The sequence below is a fragment of the Ctenopharyngodon idella genome, chromosome 12 (assembly GCF_019924925.1).
Source record: "Ctenopharyngodon idella isolate HZGC_01 chromosome 12, HZGC01, whole genome shotgun sequence".
Classification (NCBI taxonomy): domain Eukaryota; kingdom Metazoa; phylum Chordata; class Actinopteri; order Cypriniformes; family Xenocyprididae; genus Ctenopharyngodon; species Ctenopharyngodon idella.
The window spans coordinates 13,568,324-13,588,443 of NC_067231.1; the positions used below are offsets into that span (position 1 = coordinate 13,568,324).

At 35.1% G+C, this 20,120-nt stretch overlaps 2 protein-coding genes across 4 annotated transcripts in view; one reads left to right on the plus strand and one right to left on the minus strand.

Annotated features, from left to right (window-relative positions):
• Positions 1–7,898, minus strand: part of arhgap17a (Rho GTPase activating protein 17a) — a 37,812-nt gene extending 29,914 nt beyond the window's left edge. The window contains exon 1 of one of the 2 annotated variants that reach the window (XM_051914778.1): positions 7,417–7,898. In XM_051914778.1, coding sequence (XP_051770738.1) covers positions 7,417–7,469 — 53 coding nt within the window. In that variant the 5' untranslated portion in view covers positions 7,470–7,898. The remainder of the gene's footprint in view (positions 1–7,416) is intronic. The other variant, XM_051914779.1, reaches the window with a different exon arrangement.
• Positions 7,899–8,761: 863 nt separating this feature from the next.
• On the plus strand, positions 8,762–20,002 carry lcmt1 (leucine carboxyl methyltransferase 1). 2 transcript variants are annotated; one of them, XM_051915396.1, is made up of 11 exons: positions 8,762–9,143; positions 9,483–9,574; positions 9,662–9,783; positions 9,910–9,986; positions 13,995–14,056; positions 14,157–14,259; positions 16,338–16,458; positions 17,561–17,662; positions 19,452–19,543; positions 19,660–19,757; positions 19,833–20,002. In XM_051915396.1, the coding sequence occupies exons 1-11, from the start codon at positions 9,058–9,060 to the stop codon at positions 19,907–19,909; spliced, it is 1,032 nt and encodes a 343-aa protein (XP_051771356.1). In that variant the 5' UTR covers positions 8,762–9,057; the 3' UTR covers positions 19,910–20,002. The 2 variants fall into 2 exon arrangements, with proteins under 2 accessions (XP_051771356.1, XP_051771357.1); XM_051915397.1 differs by having other exon boundaries at positions 8,765–9,143; positions 19,850–20,002.
• Positions 20,003–20,120: the final 118 nt, after the last annotated feature.

The window sequence follows — 20,120 nt, forward strand, 5'->3', positions numbered from 1 at the left end:
TGACAGTGGAGGACAGCTGCTTTCAATTAACACAGGAGGATGAGGAAAAAAAGGCCTACAATACTGCAACCAATCCAGATTGAACTCCAAACATCTTGAGAGTGTGTCTGAATCAAGCTCTTGATGTCACATGTAAAGAAGAATTGAAAATAAAAGGTTTCCAGAGCAAACAAAAGGGTTTTTCTCCAGGCCTAGTAAGGAAAGCAATTGATTAAAAAAAAAAAAACGAAAAAAACTAAAAAACTAAAAACAACAAAAAAAACAAAACAACAGTATTATTGTGAAATATTATGATTTAAAATTACTGCTTTCTACTTTAATATATTTTAAAATGTCATTTATTCCTGTGATGGCAAAGCTTAATTTTCAGCACCATTACTCCAGTAATCAGTGATCAGTGTCACATGATCCTTCAGAAATCATTCTAATTTGCTGATTTGGTGCTTCAAGAAACATTACTTTTTATGATCACAATTGAAAACAGTTGTGCTGCTATTATTTCACATTTTTTGTGAAAACCATGACACATTTTTTACAGATTTATTTCTTTTATAAACAGAAAGTTAATTTGTCAAATAGAATATTGTAAATATTTGTAATATTGTAAATGTCTTTACTGTCACTTTTGATCAATTTAATGCATCCTTGCTAAATAAACATACTTTATTTTTTAAATTTCTTTAAAAAAAAAATTGCATAAAATTCAGTGTTTGTATTTCATCCATTGTGCGTTTTTTTTTTTTTTTTTTAATTCATTTTGAGAAATACTGAATCTGTTGCAGAAAACAGCATCTGTCTGGTGTATATATTTAAGCAGCATACACATACATTTTAACAGAAAAGTAAATCAAATGGATCATTTAATGAAACCATACACTTCTTTTCTAATCTGTAAACTGTATCTGTATGTGTTAACGCATTAACATTAAAACGAAGTGCTACTTTTTTTAATCTTTTGGCTATTTTTATTTAATAAAAAGTAATTCAATAACATGCAGAACAATATCACGTATGCACATCAACCCTTTTTACAACACAAATATTTGTCTAAAGTAAATGAGCGGGCTATTACTGAAGATTATAGAGCGCTGCAGGGTGGACGTCAAAATCCCAAAGACTAATTGCCATACGTTTAAAAAAAAAAAAAAAAAAAAAAACCAGCATTTTCGATATGGGTGTAATTTACGCTTTAGAGCAAAATGCTCAAGTATTGTCAAGTTATGTTTATCACAGACCTTATTTCACTCATAAATTGAAAACCCCAATAGGAAAATCTCAAAGGAACCGGGTTCTGAGGTAATACCTGCACAACTCTATTATATCATGTCTAACACTTCAACAGCTAAATGTGTTGACTCCGAGTTTGGTATTCTACATTCTTTTCTTTAGCCTACATCATGAATATAAAACTTAAAACGCAACTACTTATTGTAGTAATCATTTCAATGTCATGTCATGAACAACTCCCATCCCCCGTTGAACTGTTAATGAAGACAGGACAAGTACTTCTATGTGCTTGCTGACATCAAGACACTGAGAAAGTGATGTGCAAATGAGCCACAACTTGATCTTTAATAAAGGTCATTTGATAATATATTTGTTTATCATTTTTAATCACACTGGATGTTCTAAAAAAAAAAAAAAAAAAAAAAAAATCAAGCATTTTCAAGGACAATATACAGAGCACATTTCAAACCTTGAAAATGAATCATTTTCAAACCTTTCAAAACTAGTGGGAACCCTGAATTTCAAAAACAAATTACAAATCCTTATCAGTGTTAGCTAGATATATAATGTTTAAAAAAATGCAGTATTAAGACCCAAACTCGCTTGCACTTATCGGGCAGTTCTTGAAGGAACACTCCACTTTTTTTGAAAACAGGCTCATTTTCCAACTCCCCTAGAGTTAAACAGCTGAGTTTTACCGTTTTCGAATCCATTCAGTGAACCTCAGGGTCTTGCTACCGTACCATGGGAGCAACCATGGAGACATTTGTGAGAGACGCTGCGCAATATCATTGTGCCTGCTGCACCCATGGTACGGCAGCAAAGTTCCTTGATTATTACGCCGGAATGAGAGTATAGTTCCTAGCCATATCGGCCTAGAAAATCGCAACTTTTCATTTTCCGTCGGTCTTAGTACCCGATGTAACTACAGAAGAGTCAAGTTTTAAATAGGAAAAATATCGAAACTCTTTGGTCATTTTTGAGCGAGATGCTAACGGTCTAATCAGATTCAATGAACTATGCTAAGCTATGCTAAAAGTGGTACCGCCAGACCTGGAGATCGGCTGAATGGATTTGAAAACGGTAAAACTCAACTGTTTAACTCTAGGGGAGTTGGAAAACGAGCCTATTTTCAAAAAAAGTGGAGTGTTCCTTTAACTCTTATTCCTGTTTTCTAATTTCGTGGATGGCCTTATTATGCTAAAGGGGAAAAAGAATATCCAATGGCAGATAAAGATAACGTAAGATAAAGTATAATTTTAACTTTATCTTACATTATCTTTATCTGCATGTTATCTTCAGTGAATAAACACATGGCTAGTGTATGGCCTGAAGCACTTTGTCTATGTTTTTAGCTGAGCAATACTGATATCAACAGATCTGTATTTGATAAATCAAAGCTGATTAAGAGCAGATATGGTACAAGCCACTGTAAAAATCTCTGCACTGACTGCTTGATTTCTGTAACAGGCTTTTAAAACAGCCATGCTTTTACTTTAATGACTACAATCTTGCTTTTCCTTTTTTGCTGAAAGAAAAACAGCACCTGAGGCCAAGTGAAAAGCCTGAGCTGACAATAGATGTGCATCATCAGCAAACTGACAGGTGGTTCTAGTCTTCTGATAAATTGCGAGGTAACGTGGCACTAATGTGCCTTGGGATGTTGTTACGCACAAGCGTGCTGTTTAGATCGTCGGATAGAATCTTACATTACACAGTTTAAACCCCAGATCATTGCTGGATCTGCCTCTGAGTTGATTCTTTGATTTCATTCATAGAAATGAAACTTCCTCAGTACGACTTCCTGTTTAAAAAAGAATAAGGAGAGATTTCCTTTGAGGGGTTGCATGCCGAACACAGTGTACTGCCTCCTCACAATCACAGGAACCATGGGACCAGCTGAGCCCTGCGCCCAGCCACCTCAACACCCCCCACTCCCTGCGTCCGTCCGACCCTCAACCGCTTCAAGTCTGCTTTCTGCATCACACTCAAGTGATTTATTGTTCGTAAAATAAATTCAGGAAGAGATGAGAATTCCAGCTGAATCTCTTTTATCCACATGTAAAACATTTGTTTACAAGGCAACAGTCAATGACTGGCTTTGTCATTGACTAATGTTTTCATACTATTTAGCAAATGGCTCAGTGTATATAAAATTGTTAATGATAAACAAAAGTAAAAAAATTGCATTCAATTCAAAAGTTTGGGGTTGGTCAGATATTTGAATGTTTTTTAAAGAAGGCTCTTATGCTCACCAAGGCTGCATTTATTTGATCAAAAATTTAAAATAGCTGTTTTCTATGGAAGCTTGTTTCCGCCAATGAATAAAAAAAAAAAAAAAAAAAAAAAAAAAGATAATTGCGACTTTTTAATCTCACTTTTTTTCTCATAAATGAGAGTTTGCATCTCGCTTTTTTTTTCTCAGAATCGTGTGATATAAAGTCAGAATTGCAAGATATAAATTCACAATTGCGAGAAATAAAGTCAGAATTGCGAGATATAAACTCGCAATTGTTTTGCCCCTCAGAACTGGACTTCATAACTCGCAACTGCGAGTTAATATCTCACAATTCTGAGAAAATATATCTCACAATTAATATCTCACAATTCTGAGAAAAGAAGTCAGAATTGTGGGATATAAACTCGCAATTCCGTGTTATAAAGTCAAATTGTGAGATATAAAATACACACAATTTGACTTTATAACACGCAATTGCAAGTTTATATCTCACAATTCTGACTTCTTTTCTCGCAATTGTAAATTTATGTCTCGCAATTCTGACTTTATTTCTCACAATTGCGACTTTATAAATCACACAATTTTAAGAAAAAAGTCAGAATTGCGTGTCGTAAACTCACAATTTTGAGAAAAAAATCAGAATTGTGAGATAAAAATTCGCAATTATCTTTTTTTTTTTTTTTCGCCAACTCTCAAAATGGATATCAGATCAGATCACGTAAGTGTGCCATGCATTTTGTGGATGTTTGCCAAAATTCGATTCTGAATGAGTTTGATAGTGTGCTGCATGGCTAACGGAGCTAAAGCCACACACTGTTGGAGAAACTCAATAAGAATGAAGATGCGTTTATGAATTATACAGACTGCAAGAGTTTTCGGAGTTATTATCGATTCATCTGCCATTTTCGCTATTGTCCTTGCTTGCTTGCTTCACAATACCTGCAGAACGTCTGATGATTCGGCTGTGCCTTGCCTTGAACATGGGCTGGTATATGCAAATTTTGGGGGCGTAAATAATAATGATTCTGACTGTTACGTAACAGTTGGTGTTATGTTGGGATTCGCCTTTTTTTCCGTGGTGTTTTTCACGCACAAAATTTACATATGAAGGAGGAAACAATGGTGTTTGAGGCTCACAGTATGTCATTTCCATGTAAAGAACTCTTATTATTCAACAATGCCAAGGTAAATACAGTTTATCATTCTATGGCACCTTTAAAACCAATTTATGCATTTTAAGTTCATTACTAGTATGTAAATCTTCATTTAAAAGTATAATTTCACGACTCAAATTTTGTGAAAACACACTGGGCTGTCTTGTGGTGGTGGATGAACCACCTTCTTTATAGAAGATAGTAATTTTCGGAGGCCTAGAAAGACTGAGAGGGCTGTAAAGTTCCTGGTATTCCAAACTGCAACAAAATTATAAATCACCTCTGAAAGGGAAAAGCCTTGCCCCAGTTGGGCTCAGTGTGAACATCAGTAAACTGTTAGCTACTGGCATTTCTCATCTTATACAGCTCTATTGTCATAAGGCTAGCCATGTCTCTGGTGGCTGATCGAATTGCACACATTTAAAGGGAATGAGGCTGAGGACATGGATGCTAAAGGTCAGGTTAACCACCAGTTAGATGAGCATAGCTGATAGGTAGGTGCCTTTCTCTATGTAAATGTACTATGATTGGTAAAAAGGTGTGTTATTATCTCTAAAACTATCTATTCAAGCGAGATTACTGAAAGGAATTCCCAGATAGGAATGTACACGCTATTTACCTACAGTTTATTTAGTTATCCGGCCTGTTCAATAAAGTTAACCTAATTGATTCAAACTCATTTTAAAATCTATATTAAAGTCAGCATGAAACAGAACTTGTGATAGTGTTTTCTTCCCTATTGTCACGTACTGTATATCCGAGTGTAAAAGCTTCTCGAACAAGAAGAAATGTAGGACGGGACTTGATTTTGCCCATCGGGAATTGATTAGATCGTTATGGTTTGCTATTGTTGCCGTGATGTCATGTGAGTGACAGATTGTAACTTGCCCATCCTCGCGCCAGTAAACACATCAGAGAAGAGGCACATGAATTAAAAAATAATGATGTAAACAGATAAATAATTGATCATAAATAGTGCAATACTCCATAAAAAAATAAAAATTGTTCATTTTGATTACATGGTGACTTCAAGTGCTTGAAGTAAACAAACTACTGTTTGGCTTGAGAAAAGAAGGATTTACAGCTGTAACACCTCCTTGAAAGACCTGTGAATGTGATCGTCATCTGTCCTGCATGTTGAGAATCCGGCCTATTTACCCTCAAGCAGCAGAATGAAGAATGCAGTTTGAGGCTTTATCAACAGAGGAGTCAGAAGTGATGACCAAGCGCATACCATTTCAAAGTAGGATACAAAGTATGAGCTCAAAGGACTTTGCTAGATGACAAACAAAAATTAGAAAATACAATAGGCACGCATAACACCCAAAAACTGAATTTCTCAAAAGAACCCGGGTGTTCTGAATACACCTATGAACAAGCAATATGTTCCAAGTATTAATTTGGAAGTCAGATTTAATTTGTCATGGCTCAGTCCTTATAACCGGTTTAAGAAATAAATCAACAGTTATATCACGTTGTGACATCCCCTGGATGGCACATGTTCCAATAAAGAAATATGTAGTCGGTAATTGCGGTTTATTACATTATTTATATCATAGGCATATTAAGTTTTATTAATAGGTGTTTATTGTATTTTTTATAATAAACACAGTTGTATCAGTCTTGACTCAGCTCATCAAAACAGTCTTTTAGAACCTAAATGTAATTTGTAGTGAGTGAGATGTTCTAGAACAAAGAACCACTCTGTTTGATTCATGAGTGAATCGTTCACTCGATTCGTGAACGAATTGTTCAGACCGGATTTTTATCAGATCCGACTCAATAAATTGATTCATAAACGAATCAGACACATCTAATCTTCAGTAGTTTATCAGATACTTTATCTTACCGCATATAAATTCAGGAAGAGATGAGAATTCCAGCTAAGTCTTTTTTATCACATAGGCTATAAAACGTTTGTATTTACAAGACAGTCGTTGGTAACTGGCTTTAATGTGTTTGTGTTGTTTGCAAATGGCTCTGTGCCATTTTGTTAATGAGAAACATAAGTAATTTATATATATATATATATATATATATATATATATATATATATATATATATATATATATATATATATATAAACCTGTAGTCAAAAATTCGCATTACACTACCATTCAAAAGTTTGGGTCTCGATCAGATATTTGAATGTTTTTTTTTAAAGAAGTCTCATGCTCAGCAAGGCTGTTTTCTATATCTGTATATGCTCTCTAATTTTAGGAGTTCTGTTTGTTGCAGCCATGACTCCGCTCAAGTCTTTTAGAACCTAAATATTTTATAGTGAATGAGTTCTGGAACTAAGAACCGCTCTTCATGAGTGAATCGAATTGTGAACGAATTGTTCAGACCGTTTTTTTTTTTTTAGCAGATCCGACATATTCATTGTAAAGATCCGAATCAAAAGAATGATTCGTTCACGAATCAGACATATCTAATCTTCAGTAGCTTATCAGATACTTTATCTAGCAGTATTTTCCCATTAAGATGTAGTATTAAATAAACAGTAACGAGGCCGCAACGAATCCTACTAACATTCAAATCAAAAGTAACACATCTAAAAAGTTGAGTCTGAGGTCAAACAACTGCGTAATCTGAGTATGTAATATCAAAGTTTACTGTTAAGCTAATTGCTGTTATACTTTGAGGTAAATCGAAAAGATTTGTTTTAGGCAGCTGGTTAATTCGGCTACCGCCTTGACAACACAACATAACAACAACATATGAAACCATGACAGAGCTGTCCGTGCCCATCCACGAGATGGCAAAACCAGATAAAAACTTTAAATCTGTACTCGCCTGCCAACTGTTTGATTGGCGAGCTGTTTCATCCGATTAAACTGTTTCTTCATTTTAGTGGCGTCGGCCTCAAACCCCAGTTTTTAAGACGTGGAGAGTGTGTTCGTCGATGCCTCATGAGCCGAAAGATCCTTGAGCACGATGGTGAAGTCGTGTGGATAATTACATTAAAACAGCCCGGTGTACGGTTAGCTCAAGCAGCTAGAAAACTAGCCGAACGGGAGACAAAAAAACAGTAGAGTAGAAAAAAGTTAGCTCCGGTGAGTAGCGGTGCTCGTTTCATGTCATTCCGTGTTGCAACTGTTCTCAAAATCGGGAGTGAGTGGAGTTTCGACGTATGCCAGCCCGTGACATCTACGGGAGAGAGTGGAAGTGCATGGCAGCGGGCTGATCACTCCATCCGTGTCGGGTTCTGTGTGTGTGTTTCACAGCTCAGATCAGCGCTGCTCCAGGCTGATCGTGATGGCATTATTGTGGACACAGGGGCTGTCTCCAATCGTACTGCGCTGACTATATAGACAGCATTTAAGCCGTCTGTTACGGCAAAAAAATGCTGTCTGTGTAGGCAGCTCTAAATGTTTTGACACGCAGCCTAGAAGAGTTCAATGTCCACTCATATTACCTACTGGGATGACCATACACTCCCTGAAAGGACTGTAGGAATTTTACATTATAGCGTTTCTCTTGGTGTCTCTTAGTCTTTTCTCATATCAGCATTAATAATTATATTATATTTTTAGTTTAGTTTTAGATACTATTTTTATATTTTTGTCATGTCCCTTTCCTTTATTTTCCACCCACCTCCATTTGTTACTTTGGTACACAGTATTTATTTTATGTATTGTCTATTTTAATACTTTAAGTACTGTATATATACAAAGCATATATGCTTTGGCAATATTGTAAAAGCGGAAAATCATGCAAATAAAATCTCTGTCTCTCTCTTTCTATTTATAACTTTCACTCATGAGGGCTTGACTGCTACTGACCCAATCCAATCCACAACTTTCATTTTCTAATTTTGCGTTTTTTCCTCTTATTCGGCTTCTAAATGACAGATTTCAGTCATACAAGTTTTTATAACCCTCAGATCCTTGACGTCTAATATCTATAAATCTGTATGTAACGGGACATTTTCCCGTTATCATTGACGTGAGTGATGCAGGGGTGTAAAATTGTTGTGAGCAATAATAAAAAACGGTATTTATAAAAGGACTAATCAGTGCGATTTGCAGAATCATCAAACATATGAAAACACCAACCAATGTAAATGTTACACATAAATGTGAATTAAATTTACTGTCATGCGCAGTAAGCTCACTTCGCCACCTCGAGATGTATTATGGGAAAGTTCCGTCAGCGGAAATAGATGTAAACATGTGATTGTCAACCGGAGCGCTTGGTGCAGTTATGTTTGTGTTATACCGCTGTGAAAACCAATATGCTTGTTTCAAATAAATGTGCTTGAAAAATATTTAAAGAATCTGTTGATAATCTTGAAGTATTGAATCGGGCTGTTGTGTTTTTCGAAACCCGTTCAGTTTAGCTAACATTTAGCATTTGCGTTCATAGGAATGTATGTGTTTATTTCACGCAGTGTTTAGCAATAATTCTTACGTTGCTTCAAATCTGTAAGTGTTCATGGCATCCAAACAGCCATTTACATATTCTGACACTGCTGACGAAGCGGTCAGAGCAACTTGCGACGATGCATCGATATGCAAAAGGTAGCACGCCGTGCAAACACTGTGATCCCAAATAAAATTATTAAACATGATTGTCGCATGTTTCTAAATGCTGTGCTTCCCTCATGACATTCTACCACAATGTTATTGAGCATCCATAGTATCGCCAAATAGGCAAAATATTACAGTCGTGGTTGTGCACAATGTTGCGGACATGATAACTTTTTAATATAATAATGTATATAATACCTAATCAAATTCTTATGTTATTTACATATTAAGCCAGGAACAGTGCTGTAGTTATACATGGCATATACCATTTATGGGTAATAATAACTATTTTATTTAATATAACCGTATGGTTTTTATTCTGTTTTATAGGTTTGCTACCAGTAAAGGTTACTGGACTGACCTCTACGCCCAGTATTTTGTGAGGCAAATAGGTGAACGTAAAGCACCTGAGATCAACAGAGGTAAGATTGTATAAATATCTCCACCTGCTGGTCAATGTTTAAAGCTGCCTTTAATATTAATTCTCCAATATTATTATTGTGCTGTAGGCTATTATGGTCGTGTCAAAGGGGTGAATCTCCTTCTTGATGCTTTTCTCGAGAAGACACAATGTGACTGCCAGGTGGTGAATCTTGGGGCAGGACTGGATACCACTTTTTGGAGATTAAAGGTTTTTTTTTAAAACTATTTTGAGATCCAATAATAATAGTTGTTTATATATTAAATAAGGAATAAAATGTATCCTTAACAGACTCATAATATGTCTTTTTTAATATGTATTTTTCTTAATTCTTAGGATGAAAACATTATGCCGAAAAAGTTCTTTGAAGTTGACTTCCCAACGATTGTTGCCAGAAAAATACACCACATCAAGTAAGGTGTTATTACTTTTGAAATATTATTATTGCTGTTATTTTTCAATAATTTACGTTTTGACATTAACATGAATGATTTTGTATGCTTAGCATGTTGTTTTAGTCATATTCCTGTAGAGGGAGACAGTGTCTTAAATGAGTAGTTTAGGAGCCCTCTGTCTAGCAATGTCCACCCTCCAAAGCAATGGTTGGTTTGTATATCTGTCATCTTTTGTGTATTAAATTTATCGGTCCTTTTGTGCTCTTTATCATTTTAAAATATCCCACCTGAATTAATACTGTTCAATACCTGTTATGCATATGAATTATACTTGTGTGGAGGATGTTTTGTCATGGGTGATTAGATATGGGTGATTAGTATGAAAGTTTTTTCCTACCAAAATTAAAATGAAATATCAAATGCTCAAATTATCAAATAATAAATCAAACTTTCAAAATGGCTGCTCAAATGAGAAATCAAACGCTCAAATGCAATTTAATTTTCTCATTCAGGGAAGCATGAACTGTACCAAAAATAAAATTAAAAATAATTTGTATTTGATTTTTAATTTTCATTATCAATTCAGTATAAACCTGTCATAATTAAATCTATAATTCAATGCTCAAATGAAAAATCAAATGCTCAAATGATAAATCAAATGCTCAAACTGACTTTGCAAACGGCAAATCAAATGCTCAAACAGACACTGCAAATAATAAATCAAATTCAAATGAGGCATGTCAATCAAGTGGCGTGTGGGCGGAGTTTTGAGGCAGAAGAGGAGACTTTCTTGTGTGCAGTTTTTGGTAACTGCCACACTTGAGTAAAAAATGTGCGGATGTCGCTAGCGTGCCACTCCCTTCTTGTCCGCATGCTTACGAGAAATTTTCTCATTTTAATTATGAGAAACTAAGTCATTATTATGAGAAAAGATCATAATTACGAGAAAATTTCTCATTATTATGATTTACAGAATCATATTTGTTACTCAAGTGTGGCAGTTACCCAAACTGCACACAAGAAAGTCTCCTCTTTTCTGTTTAAGAAATTTTCTATTTTGTACCAGGCCATTTGTGGTTGTTAAATTCTTTTGTTCAATAAAGTTCTTGCAAAAAAAAAAAAAAAAAAAAGTCTCCTCTTCCGTCTCAAAACTCCGCCCACACGCCACTTGATTGACACGTCTCATTTGAATTTGATTTATCATTTTTAGTGTCCGTTTGAGCATTTGATTTGATGTTTGCGATGTCGGTTTGAGCATTTGATTTATCATTTGAGCATTTGTTTTAACATTTGAGCATTGAATTATATATTTAATTATGACAGGTTTATACTGGATTGACAATGAAAATTAAATATCAAATACAAATTATTTTTAATTTTATTTTTGGTACAGTTCATGCTTCCCTGAATGAGAAAATTAAATTGCATTTGAGCATTTGATTCTCATTTGAGCAGCTGTTTTGAGAGTTTGATTTATTATTTGATCATTTGAGCATTTGATTTATCATTTGAGCAGCTGTTTTGAGAGTTTGATTTATTATTTGATAATGTAAGCATTTGATTTCTCATTTGAGCAGCTGTTTTGAGAGTTTGATTTATTATTTGATCAATTTAAGTATTTGATTTTTCATTTTAATTTTGGTAGGACAAAAACTTCCATAGATTAGTGCTACATAACCAGAGTCAGTGGAAACTGCTGTAGGTACAGCTGTGCAACATACGCATTTAGCCGTCTCTTGGCCAAAGTGAATTGCAATAGAGAAGTTGTTCCCAATCTGGGGGCCGCGGCCGGAGTTTTAAAACTGATTTGACTGATAAAGGCTAATAGTGTACAGTGAGCAGATTGTTGTTATGCGGAAAAAAAATATTCAGGGTGATACAAGACCCCACTGCGAAATTATCCCGCTTATTATGTGACTACTTGCCACATAAGTAAATAAATGAACACAAAATATTAATTTGACATATTTTATTACCCTAAGATGACTCACAGTAGGTTGAGCTGATCTGTTATCAGTTGTAGCTGTTGTTGTCGTGGAATAAACAGACCGCTAGATGGCGCGATTGAAGAATCAGAATTGAGTATTGCATGGAGCCGTGTAAAATTATAAATGAATAATGCATGATTCTGCATTAAGCATGGACAAGTTTGTGAAACGACTGCCAGTGCCAAGTGAACGTTAGTGATGAGAGAAACGAAGCTTTTCAAAGCGTTCGAAACACCCCACGCTGGTGACGCTTGCTGGTCAGAACAGTGTAAATGCAACAAAAACTCAGGCCAAACGTGCATAAAAACAGCTTTTACAAACCCATTGCAAATGTTTTATTGAGAATATAATTTATCAGATGCAATTAACTAATCATCTAATACCATTAAATATTAAGTGTCTGTATAATATGTATTCTTTTATCAATTTTCAGGGCTTGTTTTGTTTGTTCTATGGATGGGTCAGTTAAACAGAGACTATTGACTACTATTATTCCTTTTAAATATACAAATACCTCATTAAAATGTATACAAATTTATAAAACTAGTCAGAGATCAGGTAATAGACACTTTGACACTTGTTACGCAGATAGACACTTGTTCAATGATTTGCCGCTAGGGAGCGATCTCAGTGAATCTGTATGATTTATGGGTTCACAAAGATCGCCCCCCCAGTGGTGAACCACTGACATTTTGAAAAGTTTCAAAACAGTTATGACGTAACGAAGCCTCTTTATTGAAATCACGTGACTTTGGCAGTTTGAAACACGCTCTGAACCACTGATTCGAAACAAAAGATTCAAAAAGGTTTCGAAGCTTCATGAAGCAGTGTTTCGAAACCGCCTATCACTAGTAAACGTGAAGCAGACAATGAATCTAACAACGATGAATCATATCAAAGTGTCTACACCAGACGCGAGGGGCGTGACAACAAAAATAAAAAGAACCCATTGTAATCAGTGACGCTGTCTACACTGGAAGCGACACGACACAACAAATTCCCCACTGGATGCCGCATTCCATTTCTGACATACTCTAAGCGCTCGCGCAACTTCTGACACAAGAAACAAAATGATTTGTAATGTCCGCATTGTCGCATCCAGTGCAGGCAGCCTCATCAAGCTGTTGAAGAGCGACACAACAAACGTTGTGTCCGATGTAGACGAGTTTTAAAGACAAGAAATATGACGAGACATATCTTGCCCTCGGATTCACCAGTACAACAGAACAGATACCCCAGTGTGGTGGTCCTCAATATATTAGCTTCTGAGAGTCTTTATTTGGGTACATGTAGGTGGGAGGGGCTTGAAAATATTTTCCTCTAGCAGGCCCGGCAGTAAAAGTTTGGGAACCACTTCAATAGAGAAACATAAGCAATTTGTCAGAGACAACATTTATTCATAGTGTTCAATACCAGGTTTATAAGAAAACTAGTCTAGGAAACAAGTTAGATCAGAGATGAAATGCAAAGAAGAGGAAGATTTTTGTGTTTGTGTTAAGTGACATTTTAAGTCTGTGTGTGTTAGTGACATATAGAATATAAATACACAAGCTGTGTACAGAGGGAATTGTGTAATACAATACAATCCCGACCCTTGTTGCATTAGATAACAGAATACCAAAGTGTCATCTGCAAACAAATGATACTAGATCTTTTCTCACAACCTTTTTTGCAGTTGCCTGTAACTAACTGGTGTTGTATAAAATCTGTTCCCTCAAGTTCAAACAAAAAGTGTTCAAATTGTTTGAGTAATACATGTATTATTTGTATATTTTGAGACTACTGTACAATATAATACAAAGGAATGCTATATATATATATGCAGAATAGTTTTCAGAGTTCAAACTTGTATTTTTATGTGGACTTTCTGCACGTTGTTTGATGATAAAATATGAATGACTTTGATGATAGAAATCTGAACTGATAATGATCACTGAGATAACACTCCGTTTTCCATAAAACAATTGAGTAAATGATTAACTTAAGTATTTATCTATCTATCTATCTATTTATGTATCTATCTATCTATCTTTTACAGGACAAAACCTCCACTATCGAAACCTTTGATTGAGACCCACTCCACTGATTCACTCCTTCTGGGTATTGAAATTGAATTATGATGTTACAGAGCATATTACTTTGCTGTTGTGTAGTGATCTTTTTCACTGTAACCTCTCATCTGTTCAACTCTTTTTGACAGATAGTCATAGCCTGGACTCGGACAGATATTGTATTATTGGTGCTGATCTAAGAGACCTCCCAACTTTAGAGGACAAACTAAAAAAGTTCCAGATAAATCCAGAGTACGTACTGTAACGTCACAGCCTTGGCTGAGTTAAATATAAATTCAATATTTTTTTCAGTCTTACTATTACACTGCATTTTTGTGACATTTTATCAACACGGTCATCAAAGGACTTTACATAGTAATGCCAGTTACAACAGCCTCTCTTATCTTTATTGTGATGTACAGATTTGTCTTTCTGAAAGGTTCACACATTTGCCTCAGTCACATGTGAGTTGTATAATGTTGTGACTAAAATTAACAGTTGGTTGAACGTTGTGTATCAAAACAATAGGTTTTTGAGATAATTTGACTTGCTAGAAAGTTAACCTCACGATTCTGTGCATCCTACATAGTGTTGATCCATCCTGCTTGGCCTCCCAATAGGATTTGCATGCATCTGTTGTTTTGTTTTCGTGCATCTCTGTTGATGCCCCTGACGACAATAGTACACTTGGGAGCATTTAGAGTTTCCTTAGATGCGTCAAAAAGTACATGTTTTCTTTGATGTGAACTGATGAGACCCGAAGGAAGCTACCGTTCTAGAAGGTGTATGACATCAATGGCATCATTTCCAAGGTCTCTCACCTTGAGTTTTTTTTTGTTTTGTTTCGCTTTTTTTTTTTGCAACTTCCTGTTCAGTCCACCCTAACATGGCGTCTTGACGTTTACCATCTTGTCTGCAAATCCCATCAGTGTCTCATTTGCTAAATGAAAAAAAAAAGTCTGGAAAATCTATTGTCATAGCATGTGAACCACTCTTAAAAATGTGATTTCCTGCTTTGTACTTTCAGATATTACCTTAATGATTCAGCTGCCAGGAACAAACTTCTTGTTTAATGCAATTGATTAAATTGTGATGTTCTCAAGAGAAAAAAAAATGGAGCCTATTTTGAATCTGATTCCAAAAAAGAACATTTTAAAGGGATAGTTCATCCAAAAATGAAAATTCTGTCATCATTTACTCCCCCTCAAGTTGTTCCAAACCTGTATAAATTTCTTTGTTCTGCTGAACACAAAGGAAGATATTTGGAAGAATGTTTGTAACCAAGCAGATCTCGCCCCCCCATTGACTGCCATAGTATTTTTTTTCCTACTATGGTAGTCAATGGGGGGCGAGATCTGCTTGGTTACAAACATTCTTCCAAATATCTTCCTTTGTGTACAACAGAATAGAATTCTTTTGAATAGAATGTTCAAAAGTACAGCATTTATTTGTAAAGTAAATCTTTTGTAACATTACGGGTGCTTCTTGGCTGCATATCTTGGCTGCCACACCATCAAGTGCCACCAAAGGCCATCTCAGTTTGAAGGAACCTTGGAAGGCAGACCTTCGCTTCTCGTCCTTCATTCAGCTCATTTTGAAGGATGTATCAAGTGTATCCTTCACGTCAATCAGTCACCCTCCATCTTTTGCACACATTCCAATTCACAATGAATAACTGACGGAAAATTAGATGAAGATGAAGGCTTAACATTAAACTGTAAGCCATTGGGAGAACACAAATGGTTGTCATTCACTGCATCGCATGAATTGAAAGCCAGTTAATATAAATGCGCACTTACTAGACCATCTCTTTCTAGCAAAGGACTGGACTAGGAAGGACACAGCCTCACTAGGATGCAGCCTTCCATTTGAGAAGCACATTATAAATAACTTTAATGTCACTTTTGATCATTTTAATGCATCTTTGCTTAATAAATGTATTAATTTCTTTGAAAAAAATAAAAAATCTTACTGACCCCAAACTTTTAAATGGTAGAGTTTAATTTATAAATATTCTATTTTTCATTGTAGTTAATGTTTGTTCATAATCCATCAATGTTAATACAACTTGCAACCTAATGTATGTAGACAGTAACATTATCCTAGATTAATTAATGCTGTAAAAGTACTGTTGTTCATTGTTAGTTTATGGTAATTCTTTAATGTTATCAAATTGTTACCCATAATTCACAGTTAAATTTAGCCTCTATCTAGAGGAAGCTTAATCATAGGATGGGTGTTGTAAAGAAACACTTCCCCACCATTGATATGAGCTGAAGGATTATGCTTAACATTCCTTTATCCCAGTATTCCTCCTTCTATCCACCCAGGTTGCCCACTCTGTTTCTGTCTGAATGTGTACTGGTGTACATCACCCCTGAGCAGTCCTCCAAACTGGTGCACTGGGTTGCAGACACCTTCCCTACGGCCATGTTCATTAATTACGAACAGGTGAGTTAATATCATAATCTGCATCATTATTACAATCCTCATGTTTATTTTTTAAAAATTCAAAATGTTCAGATCATTTGATGGTGTCTGCAGGTCTTAAAAAGTCTTAATTAAGGCCTTAAAAGGTCTTACATTAGAGCAGAAATTCATAATGTCATGGCATTAAATTTAATGCATGCATTGCCAAAAAAGTGTGTTTTTTTTTTTGTCCTGTTTTCCAGTATAATTATCTAAACATCTTTAAATCAAGATACATTTACCTGAGATGCTAATGTAAAGTGAAGTCTTGAAAAACTGAACAAAATTAAGTGAGTTTATGCTTAAAACATGAAGTTATGAACATTTCCATTTAGATTACGTTGATTTTTCTGAACCCACTGGCAGATATTTATTCTTGTTTTAATTATAAACTCACTTAATTTTGATCAATTTCACAAAAACAAGACTTCATATATTGTTATGTTGTATTCCTAGTAAAGGTATCTTGATTTAAGAATGTTTAGACATTTGCACTGGAAAACAAGACAAAGATACTGAGGAAGAACATCACTTTTTTGAGGTGTGATCAGAAGATGCACTAAAAGATATTTCCATATTCTAGTGGCCGAGAGCAGAGGCATACTTTTTTTGTAAAATGAATTAAAAAGTAATTGATATATGTTGGTAGTTGTATTTCCAAACTGTGACGTGTTGCTAATACAACTAATTGTGTTTGTCCCTAGACATTTACATTTAAAGAACATACTGACATATTTATTTCTTAAATTTTCTTTACTTGGTTTTAAAAATGTCTTAAAAACTCTAAATTTACCTTCATAAAACCTGTAGAATTTGATGAGAAATGTTTGAATTCATACTTTGATCTCAGATTGCTTTATTTCTGCAAATGTAAGCACAGTTTAAGACATTTATCCAGACGCTTTTATCCAAAGTGACTTACATTACATTCAATGTATACATTTTCATTTTATCAGTTCTTACTTTCCCTGGGAATCGAACCTATGACCTTTTCATTGCTACTGTTTGAGCTACAGAAAAGCATGTAAATGTAAAAATTGTGAGCTCTTCCTGTCTGCCTTGCTAACTGTCCAAATCTTTTTAGGTGAACATGAATGATCGCTTTGGGCACATCATGATTGAGAATCTGCAGAGACGGCAGTGCAATCTGGCTGGGGTGGATCTGTGTCAGTCTTTGGACTCTCAAGTATGACACTCTCACATTTTAGGACTGGCATTAACATTCTAGCTCTTTATTCATAATGCAATTCAAAGATTTTGTACAGCAGGAGCTGTCAGATTGTATGATTGTTCTTCTCCATACAGTAAGACAGTGTCTTGCTATGTACAATCAAAACATTACGCTGGGTTGTACTTGGAATTTCAAAGTTGTTTTCCTGCTCAACATACAATGGGTCATCAAGACTCAGGAAAACAGCGCAGTTAAGCTCAAGTCATTGTTTACTGCAGCCACCCCCAGCACTTCAGTCTCACAAAAGCAGTATCAGTGCAAGCCTCTCAAGGTTACCACTGCGATGACCTTCTGTAGACACCTCCGAATATCTGCACAGGATGGCTTAAAATTTGAACTTGGAATGAAAAATACATTAGTGTTTTCAATGTGTCAGTGTTATTTTAGTTTCATTAATATAGTATTAATATTTTGAATGTTTTTATTTTATATTTTTAATTTTAAACTTTTAGTGATTTTGTGTTTTGTATTTTATTATTTTTTGTTTATTTAATGTCTATAGTTTTTATTTTTATTTTTTATTTCAGTTGTTTTAGTAGGGTTAAAGGGTTCAAGTTAAAGGGTTAGTTCACCCAAAAATGAAAATTCTGTCATTAATTACTCACCTTCATGTCAGAAGACTTTCGTTCATCTTCGGAACACAAATGAAGATCTTTTTAATAAAATCTGAGAGAATTCTGTCCCTCCATTGACAGTCTATGCAACTGACACTTTGATACTTCAAGAAGTTCTTAAAGTAATCCATATGAATTGAGCGGTTTAGTCTAAATTTTCTGAAGAGACACGATTGCTTTATATGATGAACAGATTGAATTTAGGCCTATATTCACATAAAAACATTCATCAACTCACACATCAGTTGTGGTAAATGGAAGCTCAAGAATGTTTGCTTGACGTGTGCAAGAACCAATGAGGTTCATTCTTGAGTTACGCAGAATGTTTGAGCTTCAGCGAGTGGTTTGTTCTCGTGCATCAAGCATGTTCGGTTGAGCTTCTGTGTATGTTCGCTGATCAAATGTTTATATGTGAATAAAAGCATAAATTAAACCTTGTGCGTCAATTAAAAAAAAGTTACACATAGGTCCATAGAGGACAAAATTGTCCATGTCAAAAAAAAAAAGATACAAATTTGAAACTTATTTGCTTGATAGGCCAAACCTGAGAAAATGGCACCATCGGGTAAAAAATAGTAAAAATTAAAATTTTGAAGCCTTGCCAACAAAGATCGCATCGTTTTATAGTTAAATGGCCCTGGGATTAAAAATTGCAGTGTAATGGGTTTCAATGGGGACGTTTTTGTCCAAAAGGTCCTGAGTGGAACTATTAACTAAATAGATTTTTTTAAAGGAAATGGGGATGAAATAGTAAAATTCCAATAAAAATACATACCTGTGCCAAAATTTATGCAGTTGACATTAATCCAGGCAAAATGATGAAAAAAACAAAAATGTAAGGTCGGATTTTATTAAAAAGATCTTCATTTGTGTTACGAAGATGAACAAAAGTCTTACGGGTGTGGAATGACATGAGGGTGAGTAATTAATGACAGAATTTTCATTTTGGGGTGAACTAACCCTTTAAACTTAATGAAAAATGTGGCATTGGCAATTAGCTGAGTTTTGTTTTATATTTTATTTTCAGTTATTTTACAGATTTATTTGATTTTATTTCAGCTAACATTTATTTCAAGAAATGAAAACAGAACTGTTTTTATTTTTAGTAACAAGAATGTGTGTTTCCACAGAAAGAACGCTTTCTGTCGGCAGGCTGGGAAAGTGTAAATGCGCTGGACATGATGATGGTCTACAGCATGCTTCCTCAGGAAGATGTAGCTAGGTACACAAGCCAACACTAAAGTACAGTTGTAATCAAGTGTATATTTATAACTCTACAACCAGGAAGGATTGAGATCAGAATCTCTACAATGACTTTCTTTTGTTTTACAATCACAGAATTGAACGCCTGGAGTTCTTAGACGAAAAGGAACTTCTCCAACAGCTTCTACAACACTACTGCATCTGCTGGGCCATAAAAGATAAGCTCAGTTTAGGTGAGGCTTCCATTTTACCCAATTAACGTCATTCTAGAGTTTCATGGACAGTTTGACGTCACTTGTAACTAATAGCGGACTTCTCTTTTCAGGCCTTTCACAAATTGGGTTTTAAACAGCAATGGGGACTTGGTTGTAAAAGTTTAATTTGAAACAACATGACCAAGAGTCAGAGGACAGGAAGGGGAAGTCATTTATATCTTTATTTCCATTTTGGAGCGCAATAAAAATGAAGACTACTGGCATCAGCGTCTTTTCTTCTGTTTTGTTTGTCTCCTTCTGTCTCTCATGTGACGGTGTCTCACTGAAGTGCCATTGTAATTCAGGCCATAGCCATTATTAAACCATTGTGAAACATTCATA